This window comes from Dysidea avara, chromosome 3, assembly GCF_963678975.1.
Source record: "Dysidea avara chromosome 3, odDysAvar1.4, whole genome shotgun sequence".
Classification (NCBI taxonomy): Eukaryota; Metazoa; Porifera; class Demospongiae; order Dictyoceratida; family Dysideidae; genus Dysidea; species Dysidea avara.
Window position 1 is genome coordinate 31,986,457 of NC_089274.1, and position 20,511 is coordinate 32,006,967.

At 39.1% G+C, this 20,511-nt stretch overlaps 1 protein-coding gene across 1 annotated transcript in view; it reads left to right on the forward strand.

Moving 5' to 3' along the window:
• The window catches only part of LOC136250720 (uncharacterized), a 27,831-nt gene continuing 7,320 nt past the window's right edge, over positions 1-20,511 (forward strand). Inside the window, exons 1-13 of the mRNA XM_066042949.1 lie at positions 1-301; positions 1,787-1,898; positions 10,589-10,709; positions 13,111-13,230; positions 13,299-13,400; positions 13,494-13,562; positions 13,686-13,727; positions 13,836-13,963; positions 15,516-15,615; positions 15,847-15,918; positions 15,970-16,480; positions 18,671-18,729; positions 18,792-18,859. Coding sequence (XP_065899021.1) covers positions 1,789-1,898; positions 10,589-10,709; positions 13,111-13,230; positions 13,299-13,400; positions 13,494-13,562; positions 13,686-13,727; positions 13,836-13,963; positions 15,516-15,615; positions 15,847-15,918; positions 15,970-16,480; positions 18,671-18,729; positions 18,792-18,859 — 1,502 coding nt within the window. The 5' untranslated portion in view covers positions 1-301; positions 1,787-1,788. The remainder of the gene's footprint in view (positions 302-1,786; positions 1,899-10,588; positions 10,710-13,110; positions 13,231-13,298; positions 13,401-13,493; positions 13,563-13,685; positions 13,728-13,835; positions 13,964-15,515; positions 15,616-15,846; positions 15,919-15,969; positions 16,481-18,670; positions 18,730-18,791; positions 18,860-20,511) is intronic.

A 20,511-nucleotide genomic window follows, 5' to 3' on the forward strand; every position in this document is an offset into this window, starting at 1 on the left:
GTCCAACTTGTATGGACAAGGCGGGCGAAGTGGTGCCATAGATAGAAGATACCTCCGGACACAGAGTATATACTATCTACAGTGGCGCAGACTCCACTCAGTTGTAAGCTGCACGGCTGCAGCCTGCTATACATCAAGCAAATGTGTTGACTTTCTCAGAGCGGACAAGCGTCACATATAATTTGAGGGCAGGGCTCGCCGCAAGACGTTTACACATGGTTAATGAAAAAGTCCCTCAAAAGCGTAGTAATCAAGTCACCCCCTCTGAGAAAGTTCGTTTTGTGATTTCTGCTGTAATTTGGTAAGAACATAGAAATTAGCATAGTTTTCGGGTTCATGTTTCTGACTCCCTGTGTCACAGGCTAACTTGTTGCCTCCCTGCAGGTCCCTAGAGGGCTACATAGTTGAACAATGATAATTCATGTTCATAATGTGTTCACTATGTGGATGTGTGTATAGCTACGTACAGTTATAAAACTGATTTATCAAATGCAGCCTGCTTTGGTGTTCCACAGAATCAAGTTATAAGTAATGCACCTATCAATATCACGCCCCACCTACCAGGTCGGGCAGCGGGTGAGGATTTGTAGGGGATTCGTCACCCAAACTCGTCCCCAGGGTAGGGGCATTTGTAACACGAACAGACATACTTGGTCATATTGTTAGTGATTCCCTGGATAAATAATACGAATTAGTAGGGGATTTGTAACTCCAAGTTGTCCCCAGGGGTGGGGAATTTGTCATCTAGCATTTGCAAATCCCCAACTCTGCCCGACCTGGGGTAGGTGGGGCTTGACATTGATAGGTGCATAAGTAGCTAGATAGCACCTAGGTATTGTTGGAGACCTGAGACTTCCTTCCGGCGGTAATCGTGCGTAGCCCCTTAAGGGTAGTAGGAATACTGGCTTATGAAAATTTGAAATTGCAATTAGGCACTGTAAAGCCTGTAGACTGCAGCAGAAGAAATCTAGTAACTATTGGTTTGCCTAAACTGAACCTTTCTGCATGTTGTATTTATTTAGTCTCGCATAGCCAGACCCTTTTCTTTCTTTTGTGTGGTGGCGGGAAAAGAAAAGGGTCTGGTGAACATAGTATAGCATCGTCATTGGCCTATCCCGAGATTGTAAGGATTCTACTGCACAGCTTCTGGATTGTTGATTGGCACGAATGACGTGATTTGCTATTATTTGCGTCGTTTGCATCCTGTTACCATAGCTACTACTGAAATATCTATGGTAACAGGATGCAAATGCAGCAGATGATGTCATTTGCACCAAACAACAATCCGGAAACTGTGCAGTAAAATCCCCACAATCTCGGGATGGGCCAACAATGATGCTATACTATGTTCACCAGACCCTTTTCTTTCCCCGCCCCCACACAAAAGAAAGAAAAGGGTCTGGCTACACGAGACTAATATTTATATTGTAATTTAATAATTTATACTGAATAGTGTAAGTCTTGCTAGGGCACCTGTACTATCCACCCTGTGGGTATCAGTGCACTGAGTCTAGACCCCTGTACTTATGTTGTATATTGTCTTAATAAAATAAGACATCTCTCATCAATGTAAGGATAAACATCAAAGCCATCACAAACTAAACTTGAACTGAAGTGACCTGAATACTTACTGCAATTGCTATGTAATAATTGTTGCATAAAATTAAGGTAAAATTAATGCAATTAGTCTGTCCCTTACCATACTGAGACTTATTTTATAAACTGCTTCAGTAGGCACTTATAGCAATGGTCTGGATGTTTCAAACTAAACCTGTGTTGGTTACAGACATGGGAAATCTGCAGACAGTTCTACCACCAGCCAAAGAGGCAAAGAAAGTGATTAACAAAATCAAAGAAAAAGAAGTTTCTTTTAACCAAGAAGTGTGTCAGGAGGCATCGTAAGTGATATATACTGAATTTATACATGTTTTTAAGCTCAGGAGTGCATCTTTGATGTTTTGGCTATTTTGTTATTGTGTACTTTTAAGCTTGCCAGGATTGAGGCTTGCTTTTATTTGTGCACTCTACTACAATAGCAGTTATTTTTTGTACTACTGAAAAATCACATGTTACAGTTATCCACACAAAAACAGCCAAGCTGTATAAAAAGGATGTGACCTTCAAAAATCCTGGGTGAAAAAAGTTGTGAAATCAAATGGCTGCAATGATGTCGATGAAATGAACATGGTTGCAATGATGTTGATGATGATGAATTTTAATAATGGCTTTGTTTGTGCATTATTAAGCCAAGCTGTATAAAAGAGTTGTGAAATCAAAGGTGGTGGCCATGAAATGGCTACAATGATGTTGCTGTTTTTGTGTTGATTTCACTTCTTTTTGTATTTAAATTATATACCATAGTTATATAATGCTATATATGAGCGCGGTCTAGCAGAACCAAGGTTGCAATCAAGTATACAAGATATAGTTATGCATAACTATTTTATATCTCATTGCACAGGAATTTACGAATATTCAGTCTCAAGTGGCCTTGCAGACTGCTCAGCTGTTACTATTTTTCATTGGATAGGAAGGAAAAGGGCCTGAACCGGTTTGAATATCCGTACTTGTTCTGAACACACCTCCGAACATGACATCATTGCTTCTGCGCATGCTATTGTAGACCAGTGATGGATCATGTTTCCATACTGGCAACAGCCAAGATCATAGAACAATTACAGGTATTTCAACCTGCCCATTTTTCTCCATGCCTAATGACAAAGAGAAAAAAAGTAGTCTGGCCATGCAAAACATCTTGAGTTCCTGAGATTTCATCCAGATTGATTGTGTAGAGATTTAATTTCAAAGTTACTATAGACACCATACAGACTATAAGCTAGAGAGTTGGATGATTTTACAAAGCAGTAGTGTCTAAGTATGATTTACTTTTGTCTGGGATTGGTGGAGTGGGTGTCACGTGGCATGCAAGGCTAAGTGGCGAGGATTACTTTGAGATAGAATAATAGGGCCAGAGGTTATCTCTTTACTGTACACTGGTAGGTGGCCAGACACAGACCATTTCTTACAAATTATCGCAATAGTATAGTGTTACTGTGTAAAGATTAATGTCATGATGCTGGAACAATGAACCAGTACTATAGAACTTTATATAGTTGTAATATTGCAAGTATGATCACGTGTCACAAGAGATTTGATTGTGGGTTCTATGTGTGCATGTGGCTGATTCTTATCCCTCTCTCGTTCACTGATCCTGAAAGGAACTCGGTACTACTATGCAAATTCACACATCATTTTTGGTGCTGTGACCACAGGTATGCCAAATTTCACTATAATATCGTCACAACTGCCACTACATTTTTGGTACTGTGACCACAGGTATTTCATACTTCACATCACAACTGCCACTACATTTTTGGTGCGCGAGCTGTAACGGAAGGAGGATCATGGCAGAAGTCAAGCAAACCATAAGTTCTCAAAGAGGTTATCGCGCACACCTAACAAAATTACTACAGAGGAGTGTAGATGAGTGCCTCACTACTACCACACCCCTCACCGCTGATAAAATAGCTACTCTGAGAGACCTGCCCAAGCAACTTAGTTGTAAAAACAGTCTCATAACTACACTGGATACTAAGATTCTTGAAGCAATAGACAATGATGAAGGCTGAAATATTACAAACAGAGAACATTGCATCATCGATATCTACTGCTAAGGCCAAGATTACACATCACTTTACTCCCACTGTTTCTGAAGTTGTAGCAACTCGACATGAAGACACATCCCCAGCAACCCACCCCCCTCCTGTATCTCCAGAGCGTCACACTAGAGAACCTGTCTTACTCACTTATTTCCTGAAATTGGACTTGCCACAGTTCTCTGGTACCCACTCTTTTGGCAAGCATTTTGGGACAGTTTCGAGGCAGCTGTACACAATAACACATCCCTGGCCGGAGTCCAGAAACTGAACTACTTGCGTGCTCAACTCAAGGGGGAAGCATCCAAAGTCATTGTTGGATTTCAACTGACCAATGCTAACTACACTCATTCAGTAGCTTTACTACAAGGACAACCGTACAAGCAAATTGATGCACATATACAAACTCTCATTAATCTTCCCACCCCCAGCCAGTCATACTCCAGTTTACGTGAGTTCCATGATGCTATAGAAAGTCACAGTTGTAATCTTGCATCACTCAGGAAGACCGAAGACTCCTATGGTAGCTTGCTTGTGTCAATCATCCTTGGAAAGCTCCCTGGGAAGATCAAACACAACTTAGCGAGAGCACATAGCAAGCGTGAGTGGACTGTTACTGAGCTACAATCTGCTATTTTTAATGAGCTGTACGTGGGATCCCTAGTAGAAGACACGCTGCCACCAACAGCTGCATTTTTTGTTGGAGCCGGCAAGCTGATTGTTAAACTGAAAGCACAATGCCCTTTCTGTAAAGGGCCACACTCTCCCTCATTTTGCAGTACTGCCACAGACCCTAAGTAGTGCACTGATATTGTGCATCAGGACAGATTGTACTTCAACTGTTTAGGACACCACAGAATTTCCTCTTGTAACTTGAAGCAACGTTGTCACCACTGCCGCTGTAAACAGCATACAAGCCTTTGTGCCCTTGGACACCAGAGTAACCTCAACCCACCTACCACCCCAGTCAACGCTGTACAGCAGCAGAGCAATACCACGGCTCTCCCTCCATCCCCTGTTCAACTTCAACCTGCTTCCGTACGTGACCTCTCAATCTACTGGAGTACATCCTACAAACTCTGTTCAACATCAACCCACTCTTCAACTTCATCCTGCTGTTCAACCTACTGGTGTACACTCTATTGTGACCTTCCCTCCCAAACACAACAATGTTTGCTTTCTCAAAATGGCTGTAGCAAGAGTGACAAGTAGAAACAGACGTGTTGAAGCCAATGTACTACTGGATGAAGGGTCCCAGAGGTCATTCATAACCGAAGAACTAGCCAGCATTCTGGTTTCCAACCTTACTCTAAGGAACTCGTAACTATGTCACCATTTGGGACCAAGCACCCAATAAGTCGCCATCTTAATGTTAGCAGGGTCACACTGCTCACTAGGAGTGGAGAAGAATTACAATTATCTGTCCATGTAGTGCCATTCATTGCAACACCGCACCAGCCTTGATTTTTCAGAACTTCCATACCTTCAAGGCCTTCAACTGACTCATCCCCTTAGATCACACAGTGAGTTTGCAATTTCACTTTTAGTAGGGGAAGATTACTACTGGGACATAGTTGCAGACAAAGTTGTTTGTGGTAGTGGACCAACTGCAATAGAGTCTCAATAATTATCACCACAACACAGAGTGACTTTGACTTAGAACACTTCTGGACCTTGAAATCGATTAAAGTTTCACAAGGTGAGGTTGAAGTCAACATGACAGAGGTTTACCTCACCTCCTGTGTGACAAGAGCTACTGATGGGGCATACGTAGCCAGATTCCTTGGAGAGCACATCATCTTCCCCTTCCTAGTAATTACACTGTGGCAGAATGTAGAACATGACAATTAGCAAGGAGACTAGCCACTAAACCTAAGCTATTGCTATTGTGCCACCAGATCATTACTGATCAAGAAGCCAGGGGGTTCATTGAGCAAGTCGACACATCATTACATTATACACCATGCAGTAGAGAAAGACTACACCCATTAGAATTGTTTTTGATTGTAGCTGCCGACAGACAGCTGGCCACCCCTCACTTAATGACTGCTTAGAGATTGGTGTACCATGTAGTAATGATTTGTGTGCCATCCATATTCACTTCAGGCTTCATCAGTTTTGGATCTCAGTTGATATTGAGAAAGCCTTTTTGAACATACACTTACACCCAGATGATAGAGATTACACCAGGGTCTTTTTGGCTATCAAACCCTGCAGATCTGTCCAGTCGGTTTTGTATTTATCTTTCAAAGTGACACACTTTGGAGCAGCTAGCTCCCTTTTCATACTTAATGCAGTCCTTCAACATCATTTTAAGCAACATAATACAGCTGTATCTTGTGACATGCAAATTAATCTTTACATTGACAACGTCATTACTGGCTGTGATAAAGAGAATGCAGCTACAGACTATTACAGGGAAGCACAAGTCATTATTCCTAGTGAAATGTTCAACCTCCATAGCTGGTCCTGCAACAGTAGCAGACTTCATGCCAATGCTGTTCAAGACAACACTACCAATGATCACAGCACTGTTAGCCCTCTCACCGCCACAACCGCCATATGGCGGTTTCGATATATAAACGCCAATACAATTATGTTCTAAGTGCTCTGTAACTTCAGTCAAGCATTTTAGTAGCTCCTGCACTTATCCTGTAGCAGCCACGCCCTTAAGTAATGGGAACAGGGATAACCAGTCTCTTGTGCACTATCGCACAGTTAGATGATGCAATTGCGTACTTTCGGAATGTTGATAACAAGCATTGTAGATGATTCTTCAAACTGTAATGGCACTACTGATGAAGAGAAACAGTAAGGAGAAGGGTTATATAGGTTGAGATGGCGTGTTGCTACTTTTTCATAATTTGAAACAGTGACCTCATGTCTGTATGCTCATGTGCACTTGCTCAAAAGCTGGAAAACCAGACTTGCTTCAACTGTAAACAAGTTAGCGGTGTTTATTGTGTTATTCTAAACAGTCCTAGCCTTTAAAGTAGTGAAATTTCACGTTTGGTTTTACTTAGGTCGACTTTTGCACTTTGAAATTATATAATGGCTTTGTGGTTGCCCTTGTGTAAACAGCAACTCAACAATCGAATTCCTTGTCCTATAGCAAGTACATTGATATATAATTTTATAGGGATTATATGGTATGGTGTGTAAGTTATAGCAGTTTAGAAGCAGTAGATTGGAGGCCTCTGCAAACTTGGCGGTGAGAGAGATAATTATTAATGTTTTAGGTCTCCGTTGGGACCCAACAACTGATATACTGTCACTAGTAGCAAAGCCCTTTCTCTTCACAAACAGCCACTTGGTCACCAAGAGAGAAGTACTACAACCCACTTCAAGGATTTTTGATCCTTTGGGTTTTATCTTCCCAGTTGTAGTTCGAGCCAAGATTTTCATACAGGCATTGTGGCAACACAAGGTTGGATGGGATTAACCACTAAATGATGACCTAGCTAAGGACTGGACAGAAATTGCTAATGATATGAGACAATCTTCAGAATTCTCTGTCAAGAGATGCTACTTTCCAGCTCTTCCCGCACAACCTACTATCCACTGCTTTGCCGATGCAAGCCAGAAGGCCTATGGAGCTGTCATCTTCCTTACAGACAACAACCGAGTCTCATATGTGTTAGCAAAGACTCGTCTTGCACCACTGAAGCATCTCACGTTGCCACGTCTTGAACTGATGATTGCACTGATTGCCACAAGACTAACACACTTTGTAATGATGCACCTTCCATTGCAAGACTCACCAATATTCATTTGGTCTGACAGCCAGTTTGTGCTGCACTGGGTCAGCAGTACCAAGCAACTTCCAACCTTTGTACAGAACTGTGTTGCAGAAATACAGACAAACCTTCCGAATGCCAATTGGAGATACTGCCCCACACTAGCGAATCCTGCAGACCTCTTCTCTAGGGGCACAACTACCCAAGCACTGATGTCTTCAAAGCTATGGCAGCATGGACCAGACTGGCTAACTACACCATCATTATGGCCATTTTGTGAACAACCATGTCTATCTCCATTACTTGTAGCAGCAGCAACTGCAACAGAGTTTGTGCCCACAGTGCCAAACCAGCCTGACATTGGACTTCATTGTTTCATCTCAATCAACCGCCACAATACACTTAGTAAATTACTTATTGAGACTGCATATGTTCTCCATTTTGCAGGAATCTTGAGAACTTCCCCAGAACAATGCCAGACTAGACCTGTTAGTGTTGAGAAACTCATCTCAGCAAGATAACAATGGATCAAAGATACCCAACAAACTGTGTACTGGAGAGAACTTGCTAACTTTTATCAGATTGCAAAACAACCCAGCACTAGCCACATAATGCTTGCAGACAACTTCAATTATTCCTAGACTCCAAAGGATATCTACGATGTGGTGGATGCATCCACAATGCGCCACTTAATGAAGCAACCAGGTTCCCGTACCTCCTACCTTCCAAACACCCACTCTCCTCACTGATTGCTCTGGACATACACATGACACTGTGCCACTCAGGCACAGGAGTAACACTGACTGCTCTCCAACAATCCTAGCTGCTAGAAAATTTATTAAGTCAAAATACTACGTAATTGTGTCATCTGCCGTAAGGTCCCAGGTAACCCATATCCTACACCAGACCCAGTACCACTGCCATCCATACGGACACAAGATGTTCAACCATTCAACCATAATGGTCTCAGATAATGCTTCCACCTATCTCTCCCAGCGCAGATGAGCTATGGTCCCTGATACAGTCACTAGAAGTAAAGAGAGAGCTGGGTAAGCAAGGAGTTACTTGGAAATTTATCCCCAAGAGAGACCCATGATGGGGCGGTTTCTGGGAATGAATGGTGGGACTTGCACTGAAGAAGGTTCTTGAGAGATAACATGTATCACTGATCACTTTAGAGAAGGTCATTGTAGAAATTGAGGCAGCACTCAATGACCAACCGCTAACATTTGAATCGTCAGAGCATGGAGATTTAGAACCATTGATGCCTGCCCACCTGCTGCATGGAAGACAGATAACATATCTCCCTCATGAAGCACCAGATGATGATGAACTAATTGTGGTGTGGTTTGTGGTAATGACAAGCTACTTGCAATCATACTGCAGAATTTCCAGAAATACTTGTGTCATGAGTACCTTACATCCTTAAGAGAAGTTCATCAAGCTACTGGTAACAATTGTCAAACTGTTAGGACAGGAGATGTGGTACTTATCCATGATGATACACCTCATGCCACTTGGAAGATGGGAATAGTGGAATAGTTGATTACAGGAGGAGAGAGCAGTAGCCCTACGCACTACTACTGGACTGACCAACCGACTGGTCGCAAGACCATATCCATTGGATCTCAATGTGACAACTCAAACGGAGACTGAGGCAACACAGAGAGAAGTTGATGTTGTCACTACTGAGTCATTGACAAGTAATGAGTTATCAGTAAGCCGACCACAATGATTGTCAGCCCATAGAGCTACTGTGAAGATGAAGCAGTGGACTAGAGCTCTTGCTGCCCGTGGAGGATGTCACGGCACTGGAACAATGAACGCACTTTATATAGTTGTAATATTGCACGCACGATCACATGTCATTAGAGATTCGATAGTGGGTTCTATGTGTGTGCGTGTCTGATTCTTATCCCTCTCTCACTTGCTGATCCTGAGAGAACCTGCTACTACTACACAAATTCATGCACCATTTTTGGTGCTGTGACCATGAGTATGCCATACTTCACTATATCGTCACAACCACCGCTACAATTAATGACCATGTTGTATGTGTTGTACTGGTGCATTCTTTGTAATAACATTTTCATATTTGATTGATTGCTAAACAATACCATTCATGGTTGTTATGATGTCACAAACTAGTCTGAGTGGCTCTGCTACAGGGTGATAAGTTAGTTTTCACTGGGTGATAACTAACTTATTACCCTGTACGAGAGAGTGTCTCGGTACACGGCACTTTGACACTCCCACATGTTAGGATTTCATAACATTTAACTACCAGAAAGCATCCTTGTTATACTCAGTCTATTAACAGACAGATTTGCAGTTTATCCTGCAGACATGAAAAAATATTCAAATCCACCAGTGTTGTAGGAACCTAATTTTTGCCTCTTTATGTGTGGACATTAGTATTTTTACTGCCATTTTTTGTGTAAAAGTGTACAAAATATGAAAAAAGACTAAAAAATGAAAGCCTTAGTGTTGCATATATCAGGGATGTTTGCTCAACCTTACTATGCGTAATGCCTCACTTGCAATAGTAGAGAATTTTTATAGCAAAACATCTGGAGAAAGGAGCACTGAGTTCTGAGTTACATTATGTTTGACAATGTTGGCATCTGAATTTGTGCAACATTAATACCAACAGTTTAGCTGCATAATTTTTCATGCCAGTGCAGCATAGACTAATTGTTAATTGTCATAGACTCTTATGATATTCCATGCATCAATAATTTAATAGTGTGGTTGTGTTGTTGAACGCCTCCATAATTGTACACTTCATGTGGATACACAAGTGCATATCATGCACATGCACTGAAAGATGCCTTATCAAAATTTTTAATTAATTTTCAAAATCATACAGTTGGTGTTTTAAAATCTATAACATATTATTAACCTTGCTTGCATTTTAGTTAAATAGTCACATATTTCTAATACAAATGAGAAATGGTTGAAATCATAGTAGCATTTATATTGTGTCAGCTTTGCAAAGGAAGAATAGCTATGCTTATAGTTACTGTTTAATAATCAATCAATTTGTAAATGCTCAACTCAGTCTCAGTTTTCAGTCACATAATAATAATTTCTTTGCTGTTCATGTAGTAATGATTCATGTTTATAATAAGAGGTGTGACAACTCAGAATGTGTATGACCAGTGATTTATGTTATATGTATGTGTATTCTTTTAGTGTGTGGCTGAGTATTTTGGAGATAGTTCAACGCACAGTAAAAGCAAAAGTCCAAGAATACAACAGAGGCAAAGAGAGCTGGAAAAACACTGAAATAACCCCATTTGAAGAATTATGCATGGTATGTAGATATGTATGGGTTGTGTGTGGGGGGGGGGGGGGGGAGTGCAAGACTATGGGTCAGCACCTACAAGCAGTAGATCATCAAATGCTATCAATAATCATGAGATTGAATTACAGTGTTTCAAGTCTTAATGGTATTACTCGGCTCACACCAGGTTTTTTGCAAATTTCCTAGGAAATATTATCTTAATTAGATTTGCACTTAGGACAAACACAGCAACATGGTTACCTTTACTACTATCAAACAGTATGGTAGTATCGTTTAAGTAGGAATCATACCGAAAATTTATGCGCCGCCCAAAGTTCTAGAAACATTTTATGTGACAAAGATCACCTTCACGGAATAATACTAGTCCACATGATACATAATACAACATTAAGTATAACAAAACATTTCACCTGGTAGATATAGAATTTTAAAAATCGAATTTTAGTCTCACTGTCCCTCTGCCTTACTGACCGCAGTCGCAAGGCTAGAGGCCAAATGAAGCAGCACACAGTCACCATTTTATGCCACAACAACAAACTCACCAGTGGGATGTACCTTTTGGGGATTGGACAAGTGTAGGCCCTCTGTGCCTTGTCTTTTCTTTTATCTTCAATCAGGCTGCTTGTCTTTTTCTTCATCCAACAAAACCATATCGAGGTGTTAATTATCCGTATCAACACTTTCTTAGCAGCATATTTAGACGCCGCAGAATTATTTCAGAGCTGGATTTCAGAAGCGCTTCAGTCCTGGTGCTACTATAAGAGGTACACTTGCTAGATATCTGCAACTTCATCATTGGGATCCCGCTTGTGATAGGTTTGTGACCACGCCCATCAAATAAAGATCTAGGTGGACCAATGACGATAGAGTACAGAGACCCTACCTCTTAACAATCTAGCTATTTATACTTAACAGTAAACAAGATCACCTTACTCCTTATTGGTCTAGCTAGCTGTACACCCCTTGGCTGACTCGAGATATACTGTAATGCAACAGTCACTCTAATACAACAGTCATGTATGATAGAACAGCTACAAGTTACATTTTTCTGGTAGACATAGCTATTTTTATAAGAAAAAGAAGCAAGCACAATATAAAATCAGTATAGCTCTTACATTATTGTTCTAAAGAAGACAGGTGTCCCTCAGCAACAGCAAGGTCGACAGCTGGAGGTAGACAGGGACGCTTGGATCTAGAACGCGATCCCCTGATACACATTATTGAAGAGTGCAGCAAGGAGAGCCCCAAACTACAGTGAAGCCAGCCCAAAACCACAGAATAATCACTTCTCACTGAGCAAATGGGCAATATGTTTATAAATGATGGTATCTGCCTTCCCCACACCTACAGGTGTGGAAAATACAAGTGGACTAATACAAGTTACATTGTAGCTAGCTGTGCCACAATAAAATCTAAACAAACTAGTGTTTGAAAAAATTGTTAATTTAAAAATGAAGTACGAATCTATGCAATAAAAAGTAGTAAATCAAGAGATGAATGATGGTGTTACAGCATAGCTCAGTGGGAAGTCTCTACTTCGGCATTGAACAAAATAATAATAGCTAATGTGTCAAAGTAGGGACTTTCATACCGAGCTATGCTGTAACACCATCATTCATCTCTTGTTTCACTACTTTTTATTGCATAGATCCCTACTTCAATTTAAATTAACAATTTTTAAAAACACTAGCATGTATATGCTACTACTGGAATTTTAATGGATCCTCTAGCATTGCTAGTAAACCAGGTATGCAGCAGACCACCTTACTGTTGCCTTTTTTGAGGATTGCACAACAGTGACACATATTGGAGATATGTGTTATGCAGTTAACACAGTTACAGTATAGTTTTGTATGCACAATTCAAGAGGGGAGTGTAGTTTTCAAATAGACAATATACACACTTTATTGCTTGAATAAATAATATTCAACCCAGCAGCGCACCCTAGTTTTGATGGTGAATGATAATCGTAAACCTGTGGGTAACAAACACTAATTGGACTGCTACTTGCCACTACTACCTACATGCAGGGCGTATCTCACCAAAGATACTGCTTACCAAAGAAAGAATCTAGGGCTCTGGAAGAAGAACCTGTATGGAGCATAATCTCAGATGCTCCAAACATCATCTGTAGCCATTCAGGAGGTAGTATAATAGTTATAATTGAAAAAATACGGAACACACTTCCTATGGCAGTGCACACCCTCGAAATCCTGCAGAGATAAACTAAAAGGTGAATTAAATACATAGACGGATATGGTACATTGCCATCATTGAAAGTTTGGCTATTTACTTGGCTGTTACCATAAAGAGTGTTGATAGGTAACTAATTAGAAAAAGTGTATGATTCTGTTGGTACTACTATATACATAGCACATATGAACTAAATTTATCACTTTATATTGTATAGATATGTCAAACACCTGCACAGTTTTCATCAGCCACTGAGGAACTAAACTATTTACCAAACTGCATTAGTTGTCACAGAAAAATTTGTGATAGTTGCTATGCTGTGCTCTTAATTCATAAGGTAAGTACTACAAATACTTGGTTGTTCACTTGTTGCATTTTTTGGGTATGATAACTGTTTTGCTATAGTCCAAAGAAGTGCTATGCTATCCCTGTATTTGGAGGAGAAAGGTGGCACAGATCACTGGAGAGTGGTTTGATGACAGTTTAGTAAAGACGTTATATAAACAGGTTTGTGGATTAGGATAACATTCTAGCTGCTTTGACTGTGTATTTATACCTATAAGATTGAGGTGACTGGGAAAACGTATACCTTTATTGTAGGAACGGGAAATTGAAGATAAAGAAATATCTTTGATGCCATGCAGTTTGATGTTAACCTATGCAGAAAAGGTATTTGATATGCTCCCTCTAATCTGTATGTGTAAATTGGTAATCCACCAAAATAATATTGGCATATAGAAATATGTATGCAGATAATGTTATTAATGTGTAATGAGTGTCACAATTCTGTAGATCTTCTTGAGCAAAGTGGTATTTACTAATGGAGCTGTTGAGGTTGGCAATCACAGAGCATGCATGCATAAATAGTTATGTTATAGTTTTAGCTAAACATTTAAAGTATTAGTAGCTGGCATAAAACAGTAATGAATTATTGCATTGCAGCTCAAGTTGAAGTACACACCAAACTTGAACAAACTAGAAGTGCTCCTCATTGCTGCCTACAACCTCTCATGCTCGGCAAGTATTACACTAAATCCTGTTGTTAAAATAGCATTGTTGCTGTCAGATAGGTGGGTAGTCTATATAGATTATTGTTATGTAGCTGTACATGTGTAGTGATTGTGCACCGCAAAATTCTAACAAATTTATTACATGTACAGTTAATAACCTGCAATATTCATGTGTTATACATGTAGTAAATAATAGGGGCAGATGGGTAGTATCATGACACTATGAAACAATATAAATGTAGTGATTGGATTTTAGTGAAACAATATTTATTTTTTATTTTTTATCATACAGTACGATAGTGCTGTATAGTAGGGACCACAAATGAGTAGGTATGGCCCACAAAATAACATCACCTAAAAACCAGCCTCAATTTTCCCTGACGACAATGAGGCAGTAGTGGTTAGGCAAAACTAAGCCCAAACAAGCCTTCAGATCAACCCAAAATGCTTTCAACAAGTTGCTACGGAATTTAAAGAAAAAGTTATTTAACAGAATATTCTACAGACTGACTGAGTAACTGACTGATGCCTTCAGACAAGGGTAACTCTACAACGGCTAAGGCTACGGGCTTGATTTTGTCACTGTTTAATATCACTTTGGCCCGTGAGGTGCCTTCGGTATGTACAATGCATTCTTCATCTTTGCTGACAGTGAAAAGTGTCAATTTGGCAGTAGCACATGATGGTTTCCCTTCGTAACAGAAATTGTTCGTATTTTTCATAGTGACTATATATTTTGATTGTAGAGGTGAGTTTGAACAGTTCTTGATTCGCATTGCTGTGTAATGGATTGAGCATAGCTGTCAATGAAGCATAATGAATACTTCACTTTTTAGACGATAATTGATATAACTGGGGCATTCAGCGTCATTTCAGATGCGATATGCGTGGGTTCACCAGTCATATTATTTACAAAAAAAGTAACAAACAAGTACACAAACATTTGGAATTTTCAACTAGAGTAGGGACCAAAGCACATCAATAAAAAGTACTGAAACAAGCTGGAATAGCATACAATATTAAATCACAGTAAAACAATAAGAGGTGTTATATCCCTACTGTGCATTTCTGTTATGGTATCTTGGAGCACAGTAGAGATATAACACTTCTTATTGTTTTACTGTGATTTGATATCGTGCACTACTCCAGCTTATTTCAGTACTTTTTATCGATGTGCTATGGTCCCTACTCTAGTTGAAAATTCCAAATTATTTTGTGTTCTTGTTTATTAAGGCTTTTATAGAGCACAAGTACTGAAGGTCTGTGGACACCTGGTTCCTACAACCTGTTTAAAGATGTTATAATGAAAGTTACAGAAAGGAGAAAAATTCCATGACTGGACCTAGATAGCCTTGATCCTGCAGCCATCCATTCCAAAAGTGTAGTTATACTGTTTCCAATGGCTTTCACATGAGCTACTTGACAATGTAGCTTAATACTCTAATAGAGCAGTCAAACACTCTGATCATAACACTCAATTTATTGCATTAAATATTACATACTGTCAGCCACATGAAACTACTGGCAATATATAACATATTGTAATGATACATGATGCTAAAGTTTCAATACCACTCAGTCCTATATTACACATGGTGTACATTGTGTGTAGTAATAATCAAATGGAAATCCAGGAGTCAGAAACTATGTATGATACACGCAATCCTCAGTGGGCAAGTGCATTTGATTTTGAAGTTTACGGTGATAATATGGTAAGTAACATCCATGTAAATATATCACAGTGATATATCATGACACTGGTACAGTGGATCTTTAGTTATCTAAACATTTAAGTAGCTAGAGTTAGAAAAAGTGTTGAAGTTGTAAATACCATTGATGACACTGATAATGAAATACTCTAATAGAATGGTCTCTTTTGTATTCGGATGATTGAAGAGTGTTCTAATAACAGTAATATTTAAATGAGAATTGTTTCCATTTAGTCAGAGAAGAAACTTGCCATAATTGTGGCTAATGAACCTGGATCAAGTTTAAGGAAAATTTTTATTGGAGAGGTATATGTGTGTCGTGCTGACAGAGATATACTAATACTAAATCCTCTACAGGTTATTATATCACTATGTGACACGATGCTGGTGGATAATACTCCACATATTATGAAGTTATCTAACCAAACATCACTGGACAGCATACTACCTAGCTCTAGAGTACCATCTAGAAGAGGTTCACTAAGTTCACATGAACAAACCAACAAAAAGAGTTCTGGTGGTTCATCAAGGGGAAGATACACTGCTCCAGTTTTTTCAATGGATAGTTTTGTTCCACATGATCTACATAATGCAAAGAGAGCTCCATATTCATATATGTCAGATGATAATTTGTTCACTGATTCTGATAGTTTTACTTCAGCCAGTAGTGGTGATGATGAGGCTACAGACAGTGAAGATGTGTATCCAACTAGCTCAGCAGACAGTTCTCCCAACAATAGTAGATCTGGCAAAATTGGTAGCATTGCTATCCACTGTAAACAAAAACCTCGTAGAAGAGGATCCAGAGAACAACGAAAATCACTCATGCACCAAATGCATGTAGCACGCCATAAAAAGGACAAAATGGGTATGGCTTATTATGTGGTACATGTTATAGCTTCATGCAGTAAATGCCTAACCTATATTATATGTACAAGATATTGAATGTAATACCAGAACAGCCAAGCTGTGAAAAAAGGGTGCAGCCCTCCAAAAAGGCCAGGGTGAATTATTAAATGCTACCCCACTAGGGACCTGTGAGAAGGCTAAAGCCTGTGAATACAGGGAGTCTGAAACATGTAACTGAAATTTGTGAAATCAAAGGTGACGGCCAAAAAATGGCCACATCTTTTTTACAGCTTGGCTGTTTTGGTATAGATATCACTTATTTTTGTAATTGCAAGCAGCTTTGGAGGCTTCCTTTCAACTTTTTTTTTTTTACTACAGTAATCGTTGAACAAGAAAAGACTTCAATCTATTAGTGCATGTGTACAGCTATGTGTCTATTTAAATATTTGTAAATTTGATAACGATTATGATGTAGCTAGTAGGGTGACTTGTCACATTAGCTGAACCCTGTACAGGGTGATATGTATATAATTATATAGCTAGGGAACCTTTTTACATGGCTGAATGCTCTACATGTGATTTGATTGTAGCTGATCTCTCTGCAGGCATAGCTAAACTATCAGGGTGACCTTTTTGTAGCTTAACTAGTTAACTCTACAGGGTGACTTGTTTTTAACTGGACCCTATACAGGATGACTTGCAACATAGCTGAACTCTTTACAGAGTGATTTGTCCATGGTTAAACCCTCTACATGGTGACTTGATTATAGCTGAACACTGAAAAAAATGACTTGTTATGCTCTAACAGCTGTAATAGGGTGACTGTGCACTTGTTACACCTAGTTGGCTTTCACGTAGCACAGTATAACCAAGAGTCCATAATAAGGCTCTTGGTATAACTCAATCTGATTCCTTGTAAACCACTGAAAGGCCTTTCTAAAATAATTAGTCTACCTGAATACGGTACTTATTTTCAGCTCATTCCAGTAACTAGTTTGTATATGTCAAGGATTGACTCACTCTATAGCTAGTTGGGACTTATCATTTAAACCTTTGTGTATGTAGTAGGTATTCTGTGTGTATGTAATTGTGGCTGGGTCACGTGAATAATAAGGTCCTTGCGAGGGGTCCGACACCACCCAAAAATCGTGTGTAAGATTCTGAATTTCACCAATTTTTTTGCAAAGATTTGCCAAGATTACAGATTTCAAAATTTGCATAGCTGGTTACACATATATTAACACTTTTTATATACTTGGCTGACTTCCAGGCTAATTAGATTACTGGCGAGGCTTGTGCAAACATGCCAAAACACATGTACAGCGATCACGTGACCAAACTGATTGCAAAACAGCACATGAGACAATATACCGTATAATTTACAAGAAACAGACGGAAATATTCAGACTTAAGATTTCATTTTATCAGAGATCACAGATTCTTGTCCAAGATTCCAGATTCCATTTTGGATTCCAAGTGATTTGTGTTGGATTCCAGTTGGTGTCGGACCCCCCGGGTCCTTGATACGTGTTGGTGCTCAGATCGTCTCGGCTATTCTACTCATTGGAAAGCCCTTCCTATACTCTGTTACAGTAAGCATGGCAAGTGATACTTTTCTTATTAACAAAAATTGATTGCAAATTTGTTACACGTAGTTAGCGTACCCTGTGGGCATAACAAAAAAAAAATCACTTTGAAACTTGTGCTTGTTCTGATATGTACAAATTTGGACTGTAAATGTGCTGCATTATGCTCTCCAAATTTGAAGTAAATCAACTAAAGTATGCATGAGTTAATTTACAATGTTTTTTTCTAATTGGTGTTGCCAAAAAAAGAATATTTTGAAGGTGCATATCAGTGATGACTGGGAGGATTCAACTCAAATTAAAAACAGGAGATACCTTACCATGAGGGAGTTTTTAGAGCAAAATAGTTAGTTTCTGTTCAGGAACTATGGAGTTATGGATGCATGAAAACGGTGTTTTCTTGGTTCCTGTACAATACACGCATGCCCACACTGGCTGTACTTGGCACAATATCATGTGTCGTGATGTACCTACTATCATATGGTCTTTTCAACTATACACGTATAATTATTATTTATCTTATATATATAAAGAATGTCACTAATACAATAATTTTCTTATACTGTGCACACATGTAATTTATACTTGAATAAGATAGCTATAGTATTTGCAAACCCCTACAGGTGTACAACGTAGTATTAGTGAAGAATTCATTCCCAGGCTGTCTGATGAATACAAACTGGTAAGCCTGTAGGTATTTAATTTCTTAGCTGTAGTAAACTTTTTTGTTTGTTTTCTTCATAGACATCTGTGACACATCGTTGTAGCTCAGCTGAAAACATGGTGTTTGACACGGCTGAAGATAAGCTGAGGTAAGATCAAGACACACTGTTGCATTACCAAGAAAGCCAGCACATCACACCATGTGTATAAAAATATTCATGCCTGCATAGCTCCATCATCTCTTCTCCAAAGCACACCATTTTTGTATTATAGCTGTCCACCAAGGTAGGATAGGCCACACAGCAAATTCAATTAAATTCACTCCAGCACTATGTAGTGAGATTATGGGTGGCCAAAGTTTTGACTTTTTGCTTTTCTATCTTCGGGGGCCTAGATTATTCTTTTGCAAAACTGTTATAAAATTCAAATGTATAATCCTATTACCTTGAAATTTGGCATAAATAAAGAGTGTATAAAGAATTCACGTACTAAGTTTGCAATAAATATCCACGGTGCTATGAACATTCATTTGCATAAAATAAGATTGAACTTAGTCATGGCTACGTTAGTTATGGCTACAGGGTAAACCGAATACCTTGAAATTATAGGCTAGCCACTGTACCAGTTGGTTAAGGTGTAGAGTCAAAAAGCAAAAAGAAATATTGCAAGTCATGGGGCAATTATACTCTAATAGAACAGTCACTATGGGGGTAAAAAGTGCATGAAAAATACTTAGCAGAGTTTGAATAAGGACCTCCATACCAAACACCAAAATCCTTAACCACTGAGACACACTATCATGGTTGTTCATTTCACTTAATAAAAATTCCAGCTTAATAGTAAAAGATATCAATGCAAAAACAGCCAAGCTGTACAAAAAAGGTGTGGCCTTCAAATGAAATAAAATCAATGGAAATGTTCTAGAACATCCTATGTGCGTTCTATTAGAAATTTTAAATGCACTCTACTAGAGTCTAGAGTAGATTACAACAATATTACCAAAACATTAAAATATGGAATACAATGCAATTATTACAAGGAATTATAATTGTGTGTAGATAAGGAATGTGGGCAAAAACAAACAGCCATATAGAATACATGGTAAAAGAAATGAAATCCACACAAAAAAGCCAAGTTGTTTAAAAAGGGTGTGGCCTTCAAAAGCCTGGGTGAAAGGTTACAAATCAATGGTGGCGGCCTAGGAATGGCAGCAATGCTAATAAAAATGTTAAAAATTAATGCACAGCCATTGTTAAAATTTATTATCATTGCAGCCATTTCTTGGTAGTCAATAGAAATATTTGTTAGCATAACACCAGTACATTGCAGCCATTTCTTGGCCACTGCCATTGAGTTTGTAACTTTATTTACCAGATTCCATGTTTAAATTCTTTTACCAGGCAGCCCATCCCAGCAGTGCCATGTCCAGTGCTGGCTTTACATATATCAGGCCTGACAGTATTTCTTGTGCAGGTATTATTTTCAAGTGCCAATATGCTATCATAGATGACATTCAGGCTATTACATCGCTGGTTGGTAAACATAGTGGAAGACTTGAATACTGGCACGTGGCCGAGCACTGCCTTGCGTTTACTAAATAGTGCTCAAATATCACAGCATAATTCATATGCAAATACTGACTGTATTTATTCCGTCTATGTTTAGGTATTGGAACTAATAGTCCAAAAATTCCACCTTGGCTCAAACAAAAACAGACCACAGCCCCTAATAGTGAATAACATTAGAGTCATTTATAGATTTGAGGTTCATTTTGTCTCGTTATAGGGAGTTTTTTTAAATA